The sequence below is a fragment of the Amblyomma maculatum genome, chromosome 3 (assembly GCF_055883805.1).
Source record: "Amblyomma maculatum isolate TAMU_Amacu chromosome 3, ASM5588380v1, whole genome shotgun sequence".
Lineage (NCBI taxonomy): Eukaryota > Metazoa > Arthropoda > Arachnida > Ixodida > Ixodidae > Amblyomma > Amblyomma maculatum.
In genome coordinates, this window is record NC_139346.1 from 52,068,423 (window position 1) to 52,090,431 (window position 22,009).

Below are 22,009 nucleotides of genomic sequence, written 5' to 3' on the forward strand. Positions count from 1 at the left end.
CTTGGTTTCTTAACTTAAATATAACTTATGCAGACTTCCTGCCACGTTATAACAGTCCATAAGTTTATCACTAACCTTTTCCGCATTTCATACATCATTCACATAATTAGCTCAATTTTATCAAGGCGTTTGCTGTTGATTTTGTGAAGCCCGGCACATATTCGCTTGATTGAAGTTTGTAGACTCTATATCACTGTTGTGATGTTTTCTTTTGCATCGATGTTCACGAGTGTTGCGTGGCTACCGCTGGTGGATATTGATGTGCATTTGTAATACAGTGTGTTTATTAATACAATAATAACGCGATATTTTTAAGGACCCCGTGTCGAAGAAAAGCTTATGCCAGTGTTCTGGTTGTAATGTGGAAATCAGAAGTAAAGAAACAATAAATCGTTTGCGGAAACCAACGGTCTTGAGCACGACTTCATCGCAGTGCGAGGCGAGCACTGAACCACTTCTTCACAGAAACGCATTGGTTCACTTCGAATAAAGGTGGACCTAAGTTATGCATCGTCTTATTACTCTACTATCAGCTGCTATTTAGGTGCGTCTTTAGAAAGAAGGTAATTACGGAAGTTACAGTTAAGTGAGTGGCAAATAACATTTCCGCTTTGCTTACTTGCGATGCTGCGCTGACTGAAACATTCTTTAATTTATATGGCGATGCCGCAAGAGATGGCGTGAGCTGCCGCGAGATTCAACTACTTATACAACCACCTACTATTTTCAAAACATTAGATTTAAAGACTGCTGAGACAAAGCAAACTACAGACTTTAACTGATAAGAAATAACAAAACGGAGGTGTTCCGATTGATGGTTAAAATCAAGGCAGGAGCGAAAGTTCACCCTTTGCTAAATATAAAAACGTAGTGGAGTGTCATCAGAAGCACATCGTTTTGAGGCTGAAGAGCATGAGAAAGCGATGCGAACAGGCCCCTGTAACGCTATTGAGTTGAACTTTTCAAAGCGGTAGGGGAGTAATTACTCATTGGCATCCACCCAAGCGCAGCCATACGGCTACAAATAAAATCTATACAGCTTTCTCAGAAACGTCGTAAAGAAAAATTCGTCCTGATCCGGGGATCGAACCCGGGACCACCGCTTTTCCGGGGCAGTCGCTCTAGCAACCGAGATAACCGGGCGGTCAGCAGATCAGATGGCAGGGTGAGAGCGAATTGATCAATGACGTATGGCTGCGCTTGAGTGGAGGCCAATGAGTAATTACTCCCTGAGTAAAAATTACTCTACCTTGGCGGATTCCCCTAAATATTTGACCAAACTCTTAAAAGCGAAGCTTAAACGTCCTCCACTTTTTTATTTTGTGAGTTAATATTTATGTGGTGGTTGTGTAATAAGGATTCCGTAGGTCAACCGGTTACATACAATTGCGTGCCTTTGCAGACCTTTAGCAAACACAAACTGCTTTCTCTATTAGGGGCAGACACCTCCATGCATCATGTGTGAGGGAAACCAACTGGATTTCTAAAAATCGTCGCTGTCTTGGCGGATCTTCTTCTGCCGAAAGCATTCTGGGTGTTCAGCCGCCCATGCTTCTGCATGACCTAACATGGGCACCAATCAGGGATGACAGTAATGGCACCTGTAAAGTAACTTAGGGTGCCTTGTAACAATGAAACCGAATTCAATGGGAAACGGGGTTTTTTAGTTTCTCCACGGAGGCGACAAGAAATGTCCAAAGAAGCGGTTTGAACATTCTGGCATAGTGCACACCATCGGAACCAGAATCTCCCTTGGTTATTCTGCTCCGGCCCCCAATCGCCTATTTATAATGGCTTTGAAGTTCCCTCCATGTTGTCGACTGAAGAAAAGCGTGGATGGCACGTGGCAGCTCATCAGTGGAAAGAATTTGGCAAGCAATATCAGTGCAGACGAGGAAGTGGCGTGCAGAAGGAAAGTAGGAAGACGGCCTCCCGTTGGGAGAAAATTCGATACCCTTAAGGGAGACAGTGTTGCTTCATTTGTTTGTATGCAGTTCGTACTGCTAGTGGTGCCCTTGGTTCAAAACTGAGCCCAACCCACAGGGCAGTGCCTACGTAGCATGCCATGTTTGGTTGAATAATTTAATTAGAGGTAAGAAAGGTAGTTAGGCGTATAAATAGCCTTGCACATGCCCATAATGTATAGACGTGCAAACCGGTAGTGACGTCAGAATTGAGAAACAAGTTGTGGAAATTGTGGCAAACCACAAACAAGACAAATAAAGGTTGAAAGCGGTTAAAATTACCAGAAAATTATTCAATCATCAATTTTTAAGACAAAACTTCCAGAGAAACGATGAAAAAAAGTATGCACACATGGTGAAGTCGCGCCAACGTGGTTGCTATATTGACTGCCGCCCCTGATATCTATAAGCCTTTCAGTAACAGCGTCACGCCATAGGAGAGGCTGGAGATGCGATGAAAAAAGAAACCTTCTGGAAAGTTTGTGGGCGTCGCCTCTGGCCACTTCAAGCCTTCCGGCTTGTTTCAGAACGTCGTGGCTATGTGAACGCCGAGCAATCGGAACGCCGCCATACCACCAATCCCACACTTCAATCAGCACTGCAACGAACGCGCGACAAGAAATGTAAATTTTCACGACGCGGCGCGAGCTCCGCCAGTAATCATATTCTTACCACCGCCACTTCTCTCGACCGAACGGTTATCTAACGTGGATCCCAGGGCATGCCTCGATCCCCGGTAATGAGCGCGTTCATGCGCTGGCTCGAGAACTCTCTACCCGAGCCCCGGATGATCAGGCACCCAACTCCACGCAGGAGGCCGCATCGGTCCTTTCTACTTACCACCAAATCACCACATTCTACAGTTACAAGCGCATGACACTGCCACCACCCCACAGCACCTTGTCACCCTTATCCAGTGCTACATGGCGACAATTGCAGACGGATCGTTTCATTTCCCCCTACCATCTCTCATGCCTTCACCCTGGCTTTCCCCCTCACTGCGACACCTGTGGCGAGCCAAAATCCTCACTTTTCCACTACCTGTGGGAATGTCCTTCCCCCCAGGCAGTGACCCCCATCCCCCATCCCACCTTTTCTTCCTGGGAGGCTGCTTTGCGGACAGCTCCACCTGCCGGTCAGAAATGGCTGGTAGATTGGGCTCTATGTGAAGCAAAAGCCCGTGGACTCCTGGACTAGTAGGGGACCACCCTGGAAGACTTGTTTTTTTTTGTTTTATGAAATAAAGTTGTTTCCTACTAGCAAAAGCTCTACAATGCAGCGCAACGGTCAGGCTTTCGCATGTTTTCGGCGCTGATTCTGGAGTGCCATCGGAATTTTTGAGGCGGAAACCTTTATTGCCCCATCACTGTTGACAGAAGATTCTCAGCAGAGGTGACACCCATTCGAAAGCTGGAGTTAAAAATAAATTAATAAACCTTGTGTTCACCTGCAATCGGACATTCATCCTTTAAATCCCCAGCCCGGCGGTTTACCAACTGCGCCACGCCCGGGATCGAGATGCGCTCTTCATAATTCCCGTTGTCCACCGTGAGGATGCAGTCTACAAGCCACATGCGAGTTGTCATTTATATTTTCTTGAAAAATGGGCATTTTGTAAACTCTAATGAAGGACAAACAGATTCTCAAATACATGGTTTGGTTTTGGTTTTGTGGGGTTTAACGTCCCAAAGCGACTCAGGCTATGAGAGACGCCGTAGTGGAGGACTCCGGAAATTTCGACCACCTGGGGTTCTTTAACGTCCACTGACATCGCACAGCACACGGGCACCTTGCTTTTCGCCTCCACCGAATAGCGGCCACCGAGGCCGGGATTCGATCCCGCGTCCTTGGGAACAGTAGTCGAGCGCCGTAACCACTGCGCCACCCCGGCGGGGTGATTCTCAAATACAATGTTCACGAGTATTTGTTTATGGCATAGAAAACGTTTGTTCAGAGTAAACATATTTTCAAATTGTAACTGGAAAACAATAGTTACGACATGATAGTAGTGCGAAAAAGACACATCAGACAGGGACAGATTAGACTGAGATCCTAAGTGGGATCTCTCCCTAACCACTAATGTATCGCGGGTGACATCAGACAGGGTATGGGACGACTTCGAGCTGACTACTGATTTTGTTGCACAAACGCTACGCATATTAGATCGAAAAAAGACACACTTTGAGCATGCGCCGCCAAAGATGACAGAAGTGACAATCACTCTAAACCGAACCTAGAAACCCGATCGAGATATGTTACCTCACTGTTGTACAGCACTACAGAAGAGTCGCTGATAAAACTGTTCTATTTTTTCTTGTTATAAGATAGGCTCCTATCAGTTGACGTGTGAGGAATTGCGGCTCTTGCCCAACTCCACACCCATTCAGCCGAGGCCGACAGCCCCTGCAGGTCACGCACTTAGCCAAATTAAAACCTTCTCCCCTTGTTTACAATAAGTGACATTCTCTTGCTCGATCGTGCACGCAGCGTTCATGAAAGAGTGAATGGCTGTATCACCGACTCTTCTATTGTGCTGCACAACAATGAGATAGCTTATCTTGATAACATAATGTAGGTTTCGAGGCTCGGTGTCTTTTGATTGTCACTTGCGTGACCTTTTCCTGCGCATGCTCTAAGTGTGTCTTGTTTTCGCTCTAATAGGTGCAGTGTTTGTACAATAAAATGAGTTATCAGTTTGCGCTCGCCCCGTACTGTCTTGTGTGTTTTTTCGTGCAACTACCATGTCTGATATACTGCACCAACTAGCCCGCAACACATCCTGCCAAAGCAATAGCACTTGGGAAGCAGCTAGAACGAGACTTTATGGCGTCAATCTATTTTATAAGAGGCACACGGCGCGAGCAGCAATCTAAAACAGACGCGCATTTGTCTATACAAAAAACATGGCGAGCACGTTAGACGACATGGTACAGAGTTGAGTAATTTTCAAAGCCAGCCAGCGAAAATACCCCCGCTGTATTATTTGGAGCGCTAAATTATTTTAGATGAATAAAACCAATCCTAGGATCTGTGCACTTAGAAATACGACTACAATTTCCCAAAGAACACTGCTATGCGATAGTGCCTTAACGGATATAAAACAATAATGCATAGGTGAGGATTTCAGCGCCAACTTCTTGATTGCAATAATTTAAGAAATTCTACCTCCTCCTGGGAAAGGTTGGGAAAGGTTAAGGGTCACCGGAGAAGGGGTAGGCAGCGAACGCGATGGTTAGATGGCATCCTCGAGGCGCTGCAGATGAAGTTATGTGATGTTGGGAGGATACTGAGAGACCGGAAGGCGGGGCGTGATATGGTCCATAAGGTCGCGAAGAGTCGGACACGACTGAACGACTGAACTGAACTGACCTCCTCCTCCGGCGTTGGACAGTGCGCAGTCGGTAACACTTTCTAGCACGGCACAAATTACTGTCTGATATGAAGTAAAGTGTGCCTCATGATGCAAGCGCCCATATGTAATATGGGTAACTAGTGATCAATTGCAGATCATGTTTGAATTATAATACTTAGCATGCAAAACGCAATGAAACAAGGCAATTGAGGAGCACAATGTGTTGTGCATTCCAAGCATCGTGTTGATTATAAATACCCGTAGTTATGAACACTGACGATTTCAGTGCGTTATAACAAGGATGAGACAATGCATTGGAGGCTTTTGCCCTTGATGACCATTTCTATAGATAAGGTTTTACGTTTTTCGGGTGAAATCATTCAGTAAAAACAGGTTCTTATCATGCCAGGTGCCCTTGCTAGATTGGTGTAAATACAGGAAATAAACTTCATGTAGTTTTCGTGCGGTGTTTTCAACTATTGCTGATAATGTCACCCAAAAAATAACAGAGCGACTATCAAGCTTCGTCTTAAGATCAGCGGTGATATTGACTTTACCTCCGCCTTTTCATTCCATGGTTTATCATTTTTGTATAAGTTAGATTTTGAGGAAAGAAAAGCGGATGACACTTGCACTTGCAATTAAAAGCATGCAAAAGGGGTACGTATATTTGTCAATTCGAATACATGACCAGTAGATGGATGCTAAATGTGAATAAAAATGGCACGACCTACCATGAACACGGCACCAAGAATGGCAGCGTCATAATTTTGATATGAAATCATGTGCATTTTTTATGCGGCGCGTATAAAACAAGGCCAACGTTCTCCTTTAAAGTTTTCGTTTACGGTGACGGTTTTTCGGCCCGACGAGTGCAGTACGCTATAGAATAACATCCTTAACTGCTATCTTTGCAACCTCAACGTCCCTGAAGCTTCTTTATACACTCATGTTCCGACTCCGCAGGCACTTGCGTAGCCTGGCGTTGCCCTCTTTTGATGGCACTGCTACACGTGAGTCCTGCCAGGAGAACGCCAACGACGGTATTCACTCCGGCGAGCATGAAGTACAGATGGTCGTATGAGCCCCTGACATCTCTGAAGAATCCTGCGCACAAGAGGGTAGTCAAAAATGACTCACATAATTTATGACTGAGTAATATTGTGATGTTCTCAACTTTTGCGCATGTACTTACCCAAAATGGTGGGTCCAGCGAGCCACACGGGGATGCTTGCAAGGCCTGCCACACCGCAGCAGAAGCTGAATCTAGCCAATCCGATATGGTCGGCCTGGATCAAGGGCCTGATGCATATGATGTAGCCCTGCGCCATGCCGGCTACACACGCGAGAGTCACCACGTACTCGTACTTTGAAACACTCGGCATCGTAAAAAAGGAGGCAGCAGTTGCTAGGAAGCAGGTCACAGCAATAGGTGACCGGCTGAAGGGAATCTTGTCTGACACGAAGGGCAGCAATAGTCGACCTACGGCTTGGCTTAGTGCATTGTACATCAGGATATTTTTTGCACTTGCCAGTCTGATACCTTTGTCGACACTGTAGTCCACAATGGTGGTCGTGTAGGTGGCGGTGGTGTAGTCTGAGACGATTTGAACTAGCGCGACGACGTAAAATGCAGGCATTGCAAACGTAGATAGTATGGTATTCGAGGAACCTGTAGTCGCATCCGAACTTGAAAATGGCTGTGGCGATTTTCGAGAATTCTGGTCGTCCGGCACGACTTCATCGCTCCCGTTGTACTCTTCAGTAGTACCGTTGAAAGAGCTGCTCTTTTCCTTCTGCTCTATCCTGTCTTTTTCATCTTTACCATTTCCTTGTTTTAACCCAGGGAAGTTACAGGGAAGAGGATTGCGGACCAACATTATGACTGGAAGCATATGCATCATTACACCGCCGGTCAGAAGAAGACACCCCTGCAGTCCGTATTTTGCCGTAAAGTAAGAGGTCATCGGAACACCAGTAGCTCCGGCGGCTACAGTACCTATATCCTTAACAGCCGTGGCAGTGGCTTTGTACTTGTCGAAGTAGAGAAGCAAGTACATAGCGACGCCCAGGAGTGTCATTCCCACGCCGGTCCCTGCAAAGGCAGACAAATGCACGAATGATTGCGCGTAGTTGTGATACATTGAGGAAGGCAGAGAAAAAAGACGTCAGCCTATTATAGCGCCTAAGTTCTGAGGTTTCAGTACATCAAAAGACTACAAGAGCACATTTTATATTAGGATACCGTTAAGAACCTGTTTGAGAGAAACTGAGGAAAGAAGAATAAAAAGAACAAATCTACGTTTCATGCTTTCCGCGCCGATCGTGTAGACGGTAGGGGCGGTGGCTTATTAACTTTGATATTGTCAAAATTATGTAACCTGGCAAAATAAGCAAAACAATAATGAATCTTAAGTGTAAGATTTTGGCTGTAGATATCACATTGCCGCATTGTGGCCCTGTCACAGTCGCTAACGTCTACTGCCCAACAGGTGTACGTAGGACAGACTATTTTGACACATTACTTGCAAATTCTAATAGGGTCGTTATTGCAGGCGATTTTAACTCGCACCATACTCTTTGGGATAACTACTCCGACGCATGTGGACAACTGCTATGGACGTGGATGTCGGCAAATGCTGTGCGCTGCTGCAATTCTCGGGCTATAACCTTCATGCGCATAAATTCGCGATCTGTCATCGATTTATCCCTGGCAGCAGGTGGGATATAGTATAGGAGGATGGTCAACAGTAGACAGTGATACATCTAGTGTCCACTTTCCAATAACATTTACCACCATTATGAGCACAACACGAGATAGCACTTTTGACCGTAAACTAGTAAACAACGCCAAATATGCAGCTTCGCTACGCTCCTCCCTCAAATCGAACCTTTGTTCATGTAGGGCCGACAAGCCACAAAAGGTATTTTTCTCAACTGCGAATGCTACTGTACATTCCCAGTTCACTGTGTGGTCTGCAGTAAACAATAAGTCGCCATCCCCATGGCGGAATGACGCGTGTGAGAAAGCCTTCCGCCGTAGGAAAGCAGCATGGAAAAGCCTTTCTTATAACCAGAGCCCAGTAAACTGGATAAACTGCAAAATTTGTTCGGCGTCATTCAAAAGAGCCATAGCGCAGGCAAAGAACGAGTACAACGAAACTTTAAATACTTATTTGTCAAACCCTAAGCACAGGAAGGCTTTGTATCGTTTCATGGAACGAAATAGAAACTCGCACCTTTCTCAGTCATTAAGGTCAGTAGTGTTGTCTCCACAGGAGGCAAAGGATGAGTTGGAACAAATTGCACAAAAGCTAGCATTACGTTTCTAGGAGCAGTGCAGAGTTCCCTTGCACGCTCCCATTTCCTGTTCAGATTATGTTGAGGTTGATAGGTCAGAACTCCTATCTGTGATTTCTTCCATGCAAAATTCGGCTCCAGGTTGGGACGGGGTTATGGTAGGCATGCTCAAAATTTTAGCAAATGAATTCACTCAGGATCTCCTGGATCAAGTTAATGAATCATTATAATCTTCATGGCTGCTGCACGTCTGGAAAGTGGCGAAAATTATATTGCTCTTGTAAGACCCTGGTAAAAGATTTCATGTTGAAAACATTCGGCCGATAGCTTTGACTTCGAATCTTGTAAAATTAATAGAAAGAATTGTGCATGGCCGCCTCTCAAAGCATATCTCATAGGTTAATGCTTTGAGTTCTTCCCAGATTGGTTTCCGCAATGGATGCTCAATATGGTCTGCACATATATTGAGAAAGCAGGATTCGCCTTGCAATGTGCAACAAGGAGGTAGCGTTAGTGACGCTCGATATTGCTAAGGCATTGAACATTCCATTCTACTTAACAAGCTGTCATTATTACGTCCTGCGCTCAACATTTGTGCGTGGAATAGGGAATTTTTGAAAGGACGAGAATTCTTTTGCACTGATGGCTCATTAATCTCAGACACCTATGCACAGACTAGAGGGATGCCTCAGGGCTCTGTGCTCTCCCCACTCTTCTTTAATATATTAATGTGCGATATTCCTGTTCATCCTGATGTCACTGTATATGTATATGCAAATTACAAAGCATTCTTCGCCTCTGAAAATGATATTCATGACCTATATCGCTCACTACAGGCTTACCTAAATGCACTTGGGGTCTGGTTGGACAAAATTAAATTGGGTTTAAATGTGTCCAAAAGTAGTGTACTAGTTTTTAAAGCCATAACCCCCTTTTATGTTTCGTTAAACTACCGCTCAGATGTCATACATCAAGTGGAATCTGTGCGGTATTTAGGCATTACGTATGATGCTAGTATGGATTAGAAGCTTCACATCAAGTCTAATGTTCGGAAAGTTGAGCGTGCCCTTGGTAGGCTCATGCGGATAAGTAATATGAAATTTGGTATGCGTCGAGATACTCTTCCACTTTTGTACAAAGCCTATGTGAGACCGACTCTGAAATTTGGCTGCATTCTTTTTTCTGGGTGTCCAAAATATAAGCTTCATCCTTTGCTGCTTTTAGAAAGACGGGCTTGCGCCTCTGCCTAGGGCTTCCACAGTCAGTCTCTACCACTGTTCTGTACTTGGAGACCCACATTTCGGACCTTAACTCCCGTTTCCGCCGTCTAACTGTCAGATCATTCTTGCGATCATTTGAGGCTACTCCCGGTGTGGCTATACCTATTTTTGTGTCAAACCCCGCACTTTTTCTCGCTCACTAGTGGCCAAGGGTCTGCATGTCCCAGGTTGTTTTCACGCAGAGCATTTTAGCAAACATTAGTGTGGACCTTGCTTCTATAAGTCCTACTGGTTGCTCAACGTTCTTTCTAGATATAAATTATGATTCTATATTTCCATCTAATGTGAAGCTCTTACCCTCGTCTAATATCCAGTCTCCTATGTGAATACCTTGAAACGTTCCCTGATCACACTGTAATTGCCACTGATGCGTCTGTGATTCCGCACAAAGCAGAGATTGGAATTTTTTTCAGTCTCTTTCCTGGAGTTTTTCGGTGCATGTGCATGTCCCGGATTACACACCGATATTTTTAGCAGAGTGTATGGCAATTAGGCTAGCAATAATAATAGTTCCCTGCAGTCAATTAAAAATAATTTTTCTATCAGACTCTCTGTTTTATTGTCACTGGAGTTACCACGGGATGCTCTGTTGAGCCGCTCACAAAAGTATTTCATACCGGGGGAGGGGGGGGGGGGGTGAAAGAAATACGCTTCACCTGGGTCCCCGGTCACAGCGGTATCTTCCAGAACGAAGCGGCAGATTTCCTGGCTTAATCAGCTCTTGATGCATCTGTTTCATGTACCATCCCTAATATCACCATTTTTGGAATGTCCCGTTTCCTGCGATATCAATACCTAGCCGCTTCACGCAATGATCCTTTGCTATCTACAGCCGAATACCAGCATCTGATATACTCATGGAAAGTTCGTTCATGCAAATCACAGCAGTGTGAGGTAACGATGACTCTCCTGAGATGCAGGATTCCTCGCCTAAATCTTTATTTATGTAGATGCGGGATCAGTCCCACAAACCTTTGTGAGGCTTGCGGTGAGATTGAAAATATTGATCACTTCCTTCTCGCTCGCCGAAGGTTTTCACATCAGAGGAGGGTGGATTTAGAAACTCCAATTGCACGCTTGGGATTTACGTTGTCGGTAACGCTTCTACTCTCCTTCGGCGCGAGTGCGGAAGGATTTGCGTTGCCTCAAATTTGTCAGTACTTACATAACTACATCACAGCTACGGACAGATTCCCTTGTTAATTGTATTCCAAATTTACAAAATTCCAAATTTTTGCTTCATACTTTTTCTTTCAAAAACTTTTGAGATCTTAAATCTTATGTTTTTGTTTAGTTGTCAATTACTTTATTACACTAATTCAGTTTGTGTACGACATTTGGCAGTCAACACTGAACCCTGGCCAATCCCCCTTCGTGGGTATGTGCCAAATATCAAGGCAGAAGAAGAAGAATAAGAACAACAACAAGTAGAAGAATAGAAAGAAGAAGAAAAGAAGAAAGAAGAGGAGAACGTGGAGAGTGGTTCGAGGAGCGCGAAGCACGGGTAGAGGACAACGGGCGAGCAGCGGCGCTCGGGAGGTGCGCATTCTACTAGGCCTGACTTGGGCCTGCCTGCCGCATCCAGTCCTGGTCCTCCTGCTGTCCCGGGTGATCGCACCAGGCAGTACTACCTCTGCCGCTCATTGCTGCTGCTGAAACGGCAGTCCATCACCGGCACGGGCGTTCGGCGCCGTGCTGGACCTAGGCATCGTCGGGGAGACCTGATTCATCGGCCATGGAACGGCAACCCGAGGCTTCGGGCCTCCACTGGGTCCCATTCGGTGGCCTAGCCTTCCACTGTGCTTACTGAGGCCTTTGTGACTACCCACACTGTGACTACCCGGAACGTCTGCACCGGCTTTCCTTACCCAACGAACTGGTGACTCTTGTCAATTTTGTGTTTAGCCTTCGTCTTACTTGCGCGTCATACTCTCGTCCCGTCCATATGTGTAAATAAAGGTATTCGTCGCTAACGTGGTCGGTCTGGTAATATATTTCGATTGGCGTCTTTGAATAAGCCACGGAATAAGGTGGCCAGTACCTGAAGGAAAGAACCTCACAGATACATAGTTGATCAACGTAAAGCAAGTCATGTTAAGTCAGGTTTTATGTCTTTCCCGTGGGAAAAGGAGGAGCCAGGACTAAAAGCTGCGGTAAACAGCTTGTTGGGGCACTGTCCTCCCTGCATACAGTAGCATACGAGCGGTGAGTATAGACATATAGAATACGAATATATATATATATATATATATATATATATATATATATATATATATATATATATATATATATATATATATATATATATATATATATATATACTGTTACGTGAAGACTCAATCTATTTACAATATATTTACAAGACGGCAACTAGAAAAGCAGTGAGCAAGGCCACTGAAAAAGTCCCACTTCGTCATCAGATGTATCCTGCCGCGTGGCCAAGGAATGAAACACTTCGTCCTTGTCTTCTCGCAACATGACCTGCGGCGGTGTAAGCGCCGTCCCGGTTATAAACTGGCAAAGAAGGCACAAGTTCGGACGGCTTCAAGCGGGAAACATGGACGACGTCAGTAGTAGGGTGGGAGGAAGAGGAGACAGGCACAAGAGTGGAAGATTGTACGTCACATCGATGACTGGGCGCACCACACGACAAGGGCTACAGAAGGGGGTCAAAAGTTTGTCCTAGAGGCCAACGCGGTGTGCAGGAGACCATAAAAGAACCAAGGACCCAGGGTCATAAGATACGTGGTGATGTCGCCTATCGCTAATATGTTTACCAGAAATATTACAGAAAACCAAACTAGGATTAATATTGCACAGTAACAAAACAAAAACACATTTTACCAAAATATTTCCGAAACTAAGCTTTGTTTTACCCTATTGTGCTTTTATGAATGTTTCAAATATAGGCTAGTTTGTAGGACAGCGCATGTAATATAGAATTTGTGCCAAAACGCGGTGTATCCCATGTATTAGACGATCTTGTGTTTATGATAGCACGAGGCGTGTCCAGAGATGCGAGAATGAAATAAAACTTACAGATGGAAGCCGACGAAAAGTAAATTCCTTGCAGTATCTTAAATATGTGCTAATTATAAACTCGGACAACGTTATAGACTCGGGAGGCGTGTTTAGAGGACGTGGCGTTATCAGGATAAGGTTATATTCAGATAAATATTTTTTGTAGCACCAGAACCTTATATATGTTTGTTTTAATTGCTGTTTCCCATACTAAACTACAGTAGTTAAGGCGAAAAAAAATCATGCGTAAAAATTTGCAGGTTACATTTCATAGGCATAGCTGCACACTATCGGACAAGCTGCACACTATCGGTTTTTATCCCAGGTAAAATGATATGCAAGGTATACTCCAATTGTTTCTCGCTGTTCATCTATTTCTATTTTTGGGCGAACCTCTTTAGCAAAGACGACGTCAGCTTGAGACATTGAAATACTATGTTCTTGCAGCAAAAACTAAAGTGCATATTTATTAAGTTCTTCTATAATTTCGCATCAATTAGGGCACACTTGTGTAGTTGCAAGCCCTGCTAGGAGTCCACTTTATTTTGTGGTGCCGAAATATAGCGGCACAACGTCTCTAATTACACACAAGAAATGAACATGGCAGATTACTTATTAATCTTGACAGAATAGTTGAAATGAATAAGGTGGAATTCGGCTTGCGGTGATTTTTTTTTACGTAAAAAGTTTACACAATTTTGTTACTACTCATTTAGTTGTATGACTTAAAGACGTTATTCTCGGCTTTCGCTTCAGAACATCGGCATGTATTGCATCGGCTCCCGTAGTGCGCGCTACACTTACTTTCAGATCATACTCCCGTCATGTAAAAATTACGTAACATAATTCGCTGATTTCTCTTATTGGCCTGAGAGTCAAATTCATCAGTATGTCGAGGATATGCTATATTCGTGGTCATATTGCTGCCGTAGTGCCCTAAATTTGGGCATATCACTACTCGCTGAAAACAATTTTTGTATTAGGTCTCCTGACAATCTTAATTTAGATAGTTATGACGGTTTTTAGCTGATAAAAAGATTGTAGTGCTGAGTGCTATATCCTGCCTGCAACTAGTTATACAAAGCGCCGGGGTGACGCAGCGGTTACGGCACTCGACTACTGTTCCAAAGGACGCGGGATCGAATACCGGCCTCAGCGGCCGCTTTTTGATGGAGGCCAACAGCAAGGCGCCCGTGTGCTGTGCGATGTCAGTGCGCGTTGAAGGACCCCAGGTGGTCGAAATTTCCCGAGTCCTCCACTACGGCATCTCTTATAGCCTGAGTTGCTTTGGGACGTTAAACCCCACAAACCAAACCAAACCTCCTCGCTGTAATATGTTCTCATGACGCACGCCCTGACTCTAGGCGTTCCAGAGGTGTCCACCCCTACGATTTCGTTACGGTGGCCTGCAAGACTGGCGTTCAGGAATGAAAGAGTGTTCGTGCATGTGCGTGTGTGCGCGCCTAAAGGCATGCATGCATGGAAGCGTGCGTGCGAATATACTGTAGAATCTGGTTGTCTAGCCACAATGCCCACCGAGAGGGATCATAATGGTGGATGTCTTGTAACAATACTCTTAATTAAAAAAAATATGAAATAAATGCGATATTCATTCCGTTCTATTCAATGGCACGGGTTATTCTAGGCGCAAAATACTTGATGAATTGGGTTATTTTTGTCGCACCTTTGCTAATTGCGAGAGACTATGTGTCTAACATGTACACAGGACCTGAGTGCATGGTGAGGACGTTCATGTAAAAAACGAGTAGCAGGGCCGGGCGACGAACAAAGGATCAAAATAGAAGGATACGACAGGTCGGAGCAATTTGTCGTTTTTCCGTCGTTCGTCTGCCAGTGTGGCGCTTTGTAGGATGACTGGTATACTATCTCGCCCAGCAACATACCGGTTCATGTTGACGAGTGGGTAACCTTGCGTCCTGTTCATTATAGTTGAAGTGACAGCGGTGTGCAATCAAACTAAAAGGACTTCTTATAGCCGGATGCCGTTGTAATCGGAAATAATTTGAGTCTAGAATGGCCCAGGATAGATCTCGGCAGCGATGGTCGCATTCAAATTAGGCCAATAAGGAAGACGCCCGTTTCCTGGACGATCTCAGTCCACACTATCGTATCGTCGCATTAATATGAAATCCAGATGATTGAAAATTCTCAGAGCTCTGCATTACTGCCTCCATCATTCTCTCTTTTGAACGTTACGCTCCATAAATACAACAAACAACGATGGCTGTGAAATTAATGAACACACACTATCATCATAATTCATCATCATCATCAGCCTGACTATACCCGCTGCAGAGCGAAGGCCTCTCCCATATTCCTCCACATAACCCGGTTCTGTGTTAGCTGCATCCACGTGACCCCTGTGAACTTGTTAACCTCATCCACCCACCTAACTTTCTGCCACCCCCTGCTACGCTTTTCTTCCCTTGGAATCCAGTTTGTTACCCTAAGCGACCATCGGTTATCCTCTCTTCGCCATATATGTCCTGCCCATGCCCATTTATTCTTCTTAAGCTCCACTAGAATGTCGCTAACTTGAGTTATTTCTCTGACCCACTCTGCACGCTTCCTATCTCTTAATGTTACCCATACCATTTTTCGTTCCACAGCCATATGGGTTGTCCTCAATTTAAGTAGAGCTCTCTTGGTTAGCTTCCACGTTTTAGCCCCATAGGTGAGTACAGGTGAGATGCAACTGTTGTATATTTTCCTCTTGAGCGATACCGGTAAGCTGCTAGTCATAATCTGCCATAAGCTGCTTGTCAAATGCGCTCAATCCCAATCTTATTCTTCTTGTTATTTCGTTTTCATTGTCCGGATCTGCGGTTACTAACTGTCCTAAGTAGTCATATTCGCCTACTACTTCCAGTACTTCGCTACCTAATTTAAACTGCTGTTCCTTCCCGAGGCTGTTGAACCTTACCTTAGTCATTTGCATATTGATTTTCAAGCCTGCCTTTCTACTTTTCCTGTCTGGGTCATCAATCATTATTTCCAGTTCATCCCCCGAGTTACTTAGCAGGCAATGTCATCAGCAAATCGCACATTACTGAGGTATTCTTCATGTACCCTTATCCCTAACTGCTCCCATTCCAAGTCTCTAAATACTTCCTCTAAGCAAGCTGTGAATAGTACTGGGGAGATTGTGTCTCCTCGCCTAACACCTTTTTTTATGGGAATTTTGTTACTTTCTTTATGCGGAACTGTGGTTGCTGGGCAGCCACTATATATATCTTCTAGCACTTTCATGTACGGTTGGTCTACCCCGTGATTTCGAAAGGCCTGCATCACCGCCGATGTTTCAACTGAGTCAAATGATTTTTCGTTATCAATGAATGCTATGTATAACGGCTGGTTATATTCCGAGCATTTTTCTATCAAATGATTGATGGTACGAATATGATCGATAGTAGAGTACCGTTTCCGAAAACCTGCTTGATCTTTTGCTTGATTGCAGTCTAAGGTTGTCCTGATTCTATTAGCGATTACCTTAGTAAATACCTTATACCTAACAGACAGTAGGCTGATCGGTCTCTAATTTTTAAGGTCCTTAGAGTCCCTTTTCTTAAGAATGAGGATAATGTTTGCATTCTTCCATGGTTTGTACCGTCGATGACACTAGGCACAGCATATACAGGGTGGCCAGTTTTTCTAGCACGATATCCCCCCCCCCCCCCCGTCCTTTAGCAAATCTATAGCTTTCTGATCCTCTCCAGCCAATTTCCACTTTTCATAGTTTCTAATGCTTTCTTGACCTCGTCCTTCGTCACTGGTAGAACGTCTGACAGTTTTTCCCTGCCTCTAATCTCGTTACGGTCCTGACTACTTTGGCTACTATAGAGATCTGTATAGAACTCCTCGGCTGCTTTGACTATCTTGTCCATATTGGTGATGTCGTTGCTCGCTTTGTCTCTTATCGCATACATCTGGTTTTTGCCTATGCCCAATTTCTTCTTTGCCGCTTTAAGGCTTCCCTCGTCCTTTACAGCATGCTCAATTTTCTCCATGTTATACTTTCTAATATCGGCCACCTTGCGCTTATTAGCTCTGATATCTCGGCCAATTGAATCTGGTCTGTTGGATTGCAAGCTTTCATACACTGGCGTTTCTTAATGAAATCTTTCGTCTCCTTAGACAGCTTACCGGTATCCTCTCTAACTATCCTACCGCCTATTTCCACCGCACACTCCGTAATGATATCTCTGAAGTTATTGTTCCGTGCTTCCAGGGTAATGTCGCAATCCTCGGTTAGAGCTGAATATCTATTCTGTAGCGAGATCCTAAATTGTTCTGTCCTCCCCCTCACCGCTAATTCCTTGATGTTTTTTTTTCTTCTTACTAATCTGTTGCGTTCCGTCTTCAGATTTAGGCTAATTCGGGACCTCACCATCCTGTGGACACTGCATCGCATTTTCCCGATTACCTCTACATCTTGCACAATGGCGGGTGTTGAACACATTATGAAGTCAATTTCATTTTTAGTCTCCTAGTTAGGATTTCTCCCTGTCTATTTCCAGTTCCTCAGTTTGCTGAAGAAGGTATTCATGAGTCTTCAGTTATTGCGCTCTGTAAACTCATTTAGTAACTGGCCCCTGCTATTCCTAGAACCAATGTCGTAGTCTCCTACTGCCTGGTCTCCTGCCTGCTTTTTCCCTACCTTGGCATTGAAGTCGCCCAATTAGTACAGTATAATGCGTCTTTCCGTTTCTCAGTTCCGATTCTACATCTTCGTAGAAGCTTTCAACTGCCTGGTCATCATAACTACATGTAGGTGCATAGGCCTGTACAACCTTCAGTTTATACCGCTTATTAAGCCTAATTACGATGACTGCCACCCTCTCATTAACACTATGGAATTCATCTATATTAGCCGCTATATACTTGTTGACAAGAAAACCTACTGCTAGTTGTTGCCTCCCAGGTAAGCCTCGATAACACAGTACATGCCCATCCTTCAGTACATTATATGCCTAATTCGGCCTCCTAACCTCACTAAGCACTATGACATCCCATTTCATACCCTCTAGTTCCTCTAACAGCACTGCTAAACTAGCTTCACTAGCTAGGGTTCTAACGTTAAACGTTGCCAGGGTCAGTTTCCAATGGCGGCCTGTCCAGCGGAGCCAGAAATTCTTACCACCCACGCTGCGTCACAGCTCTGACCGCCGCCGTGGTCAGTTGTTCCGAAGCCGCTGGTGGCTGAGGGCCGGGTTTTATGGAGCTTATCATGAGAGGTTGTGGCCAATTACTGCACCAGGGTGGCCAACTCCTGTTCTGGTGAGGGAGTGCGTTGCCGGAGGTGCTCACCGGCATCAGGTCGCACCCCAAACCTGTTTATGCAATTCCATCGACACGCGGATATTTTAATCCGGTGGAGAATTGTGCGGCACCGGAATTTGAACCCCGGTCCTCTTGCATGCGAGGCGGATGTTCTACCGCTACGCGCCCGCTGCACACACTATAGGAGTCGTGAAAGAAAGGAAAATTTGTTTGGAGGCAAGGTTATAACTAGGGTAATAAGGCTCAATAGCTGAGCGCTTTGTCGGCTGAGCAAGCGCGGCGAGTAATATTGCGCTTTGTGGAGTACATTGTTTTTTCTTTTCCTGTGTCGTGTGGCTCAGCAGGCGCCACAGGCGGTGCTGTGATCTAACCTATTGTTACCGCGAAATGAGATATAAAATAGAATTACGTAGTGTGCATGCACACGGGATATTCTTTGCACGAGCTCAGCTTTCTAGGCGATATATTGTCGCGGATCCAGGATTGCGAAGAAGTCACCGTTGATCACACAGCAGCAGCGGGCTAGGTTTGGACAGCGGCTCAACGTCAACTTCGGGATCTTCATCTCGAGGAGTCGAGCGTTCGCAATACGCACCAAGCGATGATGAGGAATGCGCCGTGTCATTGGCCCTCCGGATAAATAAGCATCGTTTAGATGCTGGGAGATTATTCTTGAGAGGAAACGTAGCACGTAAGGCAGACGCTGGGCTCATATGCGTGAACACACATACCCAAAGTAAATGTTTCGGTTGTAATAGGGATTCAGGCGGACCACTTGGACCACTTTAGGGAGCGCGGAGAGTTCAGACTTTCGAAAGCTACCCGGAACAACCTCATAATTTAGGTCCCTAACTGCTCGTTGCACCTTGTGTGGTGCAAATATTGGCAGAGGAGTTTCTCGCTAAGGCCTCGTTGGCGTATAGGAAACCAGACCCACACATGGTCTCCAGGTGCGTACCGAGCTTCACGGCGTCGGAGGTTGCATTGCTGGGCATCTTGGCGTTGATGGTTTTGAATTCGTGGCCTTGCTAGATGATGGCTTCTTCGTTGAGGGGTAGAAGGTAGGAACATGGTCATACTGGGTTTCGTCGTCCAGATGTGGCAACATGGCGTCAAGCATTGTAGTCACCTCGCGGTCGTGGACTAGAGGAAAGAGGACATGTTCGTTGTTTCCTGGACAACCGTATTGTATGCGAAAGTGACGTACGGTAGCTATTCCTCCTATGTTTTGTGCTCAGCTTCGACGTACGTGGAGAGTATGTCAGCGATTGTTTTGTTCAACCGTTCGGTCAAGCTGTTCGTTTGAGGATGGTATGGTGTCGTCTTCGTAGGTTTTGTATGACTGCAGGGCAATGCTGCTGTAACAATTCAGCTGTGATTGCAGTGCACCTGTGGGTGATCAGGATATCCGGTGTGCCATGACGCAAAACAACAAACCTGCGACCTCTGTGACTTTATCGCTGTGTAGAGCGGATGCTTCTGCGTATTGTGTAAGGTAATCTGTAGCAACGATGACCCACCGGTTATCGGAGTGCGAAAGTGGTCCTAGCATGTCCATGAAAATCTGCTGGAAGGGCCTCGATGACAGATTCATTAGCTTCAAGAACCCAATAGGTTCGGTTAGCGGCACCGTGCGACGCTGACAGCCGCGACACGTTTTGACATAATGTGTGATGTCCGCGTTAATAAGAGGCCATTAATATTTTTCCTGAATCCTTACAAATGTTCTGGTTACTGCCAAATATCCAGACATTGATTCTTCGTGGCAAGATTGCAAACTTTCGCCGGGTTGACTCATAGGCACAACAATTAGGTACAGCGTATGGCGAACGGAAAAACATTTCTTTACCAGCATACCTTCACGCACACACAACGATCGCAGAACACGCTTGAAAGTCCTCAGTGCAGTTGTGCATGTACCGTTGAGATAGTCCGTTACGTGACGATGTTCGTTGCCGGCAGTTTGCGGTTCAGTGAGGCAAGCTGCGCTGATGGAATTCAAGAGCATATTGCATGATCAGCAATATCATCGGTGGGGAGATCTACAGGGGCACGCGAGAGGCAATCGGCGTCCGAGTGCTGGCGGCCAGACTGATACCTGACAGTTATGTAGTATTCCTGAAGACGGAGACTCCTTCTGAAAAGGAGGGCTGATGGGTACTTGTGGTTTGCGAGCCAATACAGTCCATGATGGTCACTTACTACATTTAAAGGTGTCCCATAAAGATAAGGCTAGAATTTAGACGTCGCGCGCACAATTCCTAGACGCTCTCTGTGGTATAATAGTTTGGTTCAGATTTAGACAGACAACGACTGGCGTAAGCGATGACACGTTCCTGGCCGCCTTGGATTTGAACCAGACGACGGCCAAGCCTGTATTGTTTGCATCGATGTGAAGCTACGTGTCGGCGTGTTAATCGAAGTGAGCCAGAATGAGAGGGGCTTGAAGGCGGCGTTGAAGCTCGTGGAATGCTTGAACCTGCGGTGTGTCCCAAGTGAAAGGTGTATCTACCTATGTCAGACGTGTCAAAGGCTAGGCGATCTAGCGAAATCATTGACGAGGCGCCGCTAGTAGGCACATAAGCCGAGAAATTGTCGAACTGCTTTTCGGTCTTGGGGTGGATTGAAGTAGGCAATAGCTGTCATTTTGTCAGAATCCGGCAGGACACCAGCGTGGTTTACTATGTGCTTTAAGTACTTGAGCTCGGTGTAAGCAAAATGACATTTCTCAGTTTTTTTATTTAGGTGCAGATGATGTTATGGCTTGTAGAACTCCTTCAAGGCGACGAAGATGCTCCTCATACGTTGGGGCGAATTCTACGACGAGATCAAGGTAAACGAGATATGTCTGCCACTTGAGATCTCCAAGGACTGTGTCGATAAGCCTGTTGGAATGTTGCCGGCGCAGAGCACAGACCAAAGGGCATAGCCCTGAACTCATAAAGCCCATCCAAGTAATGACGCTGTTTTCTCTCGGTCCCGCTCTTCTACCTCCATTTACCAGTCTCCGGAGTTTAGGTCTATTGAAGAGAAATATTTAGTGGTGCAGAGGCATCTAGAGAATAGTGGATTCGTGGCAGGGTGTACACGTCTCTTTTAGGAATTTTGTTCAGCCAGCGCTAATCTACAAAAAGCCGCAGTGTATCATTCTTTTTATTGACGAAAACGACAGGTGTAGCCCATGGATTCTAGGAGAGCTGAATGACATCGTCGCGAAGCATCTGTTTCACTTGGCGGGTGATAGCGGCGCGTTCAGTCGCAGACACTCGGTAATGTGTCTGTCTAAGCGGGGGCACAGTGTCATTAATACCAATGCGGTGCTTAGCGAATTGAGTCCTTCCAACACGAGAAGATTTAGAGAAAGTCGCCCAATAGCGCTCTAGGAGGTCTTTCACTTGTCGACGCCGCAGTTCAGATATTTCGGGGTTGATGTCAAACGGTAAACCGGTTACAGGACTCTCTGGATCGGTCGATGACACCATCGCAAGACCAGAAGCGTTTCGAATGTCCGTGATACCGCCAATTTAAGCCAACAAAATCCTAATACATAAATGCTGATGCTCAAATCCAAAATTCGTGAGTAGAACATCTGCTCTTCCGTGATTCTCGAGAAGGAACAGTGCCGTTGGACGGTCTGATGCACTTTCTATTGCGTTCTCCGTTGATAAGGTCACTGACGTTGACTGAAGGTCAATAACTGCTATATTTTGTAGGAAATCTATTAGAAGTATTACGTCGCGAGAACGCTGAACAAGGACAACGAAGGCAGCTAGACACGTTTCTTCTTGCAC

General features: G+C 45.4%; 1 protein-coding gene across 1 annotated transcript in view; it reads right to left on the reverse strand.

Annotated features, from left to right (window-relative positions):
- Positions 1-5,957: 5,957 nt before the first annotated feature.
- Positions 5,958-22,009, reverse strand: part of LOC146194756 (monocarboxylate transporter 9-like) — a 92,368-nt gene continuing 76,316 nt past the window's right edge. The window contains exons 4-5 of the mRNA XM_084596113.1: positions 6,512-7,411; positions 5,958-6,423 (exon numbers count right to left, since the gene is read on the reverse strand). Coding sequence (XP_084452239.1) covers positions 6,236-6,423; positions 6,512-7,411 — 1,088 coding nt within the window. The 3' untranslated portion in view covers positions 5,958-6,235. The remainder of the gene's footprint in view (positions 6,424-6,511; positions 7,412-22,009) is intronic.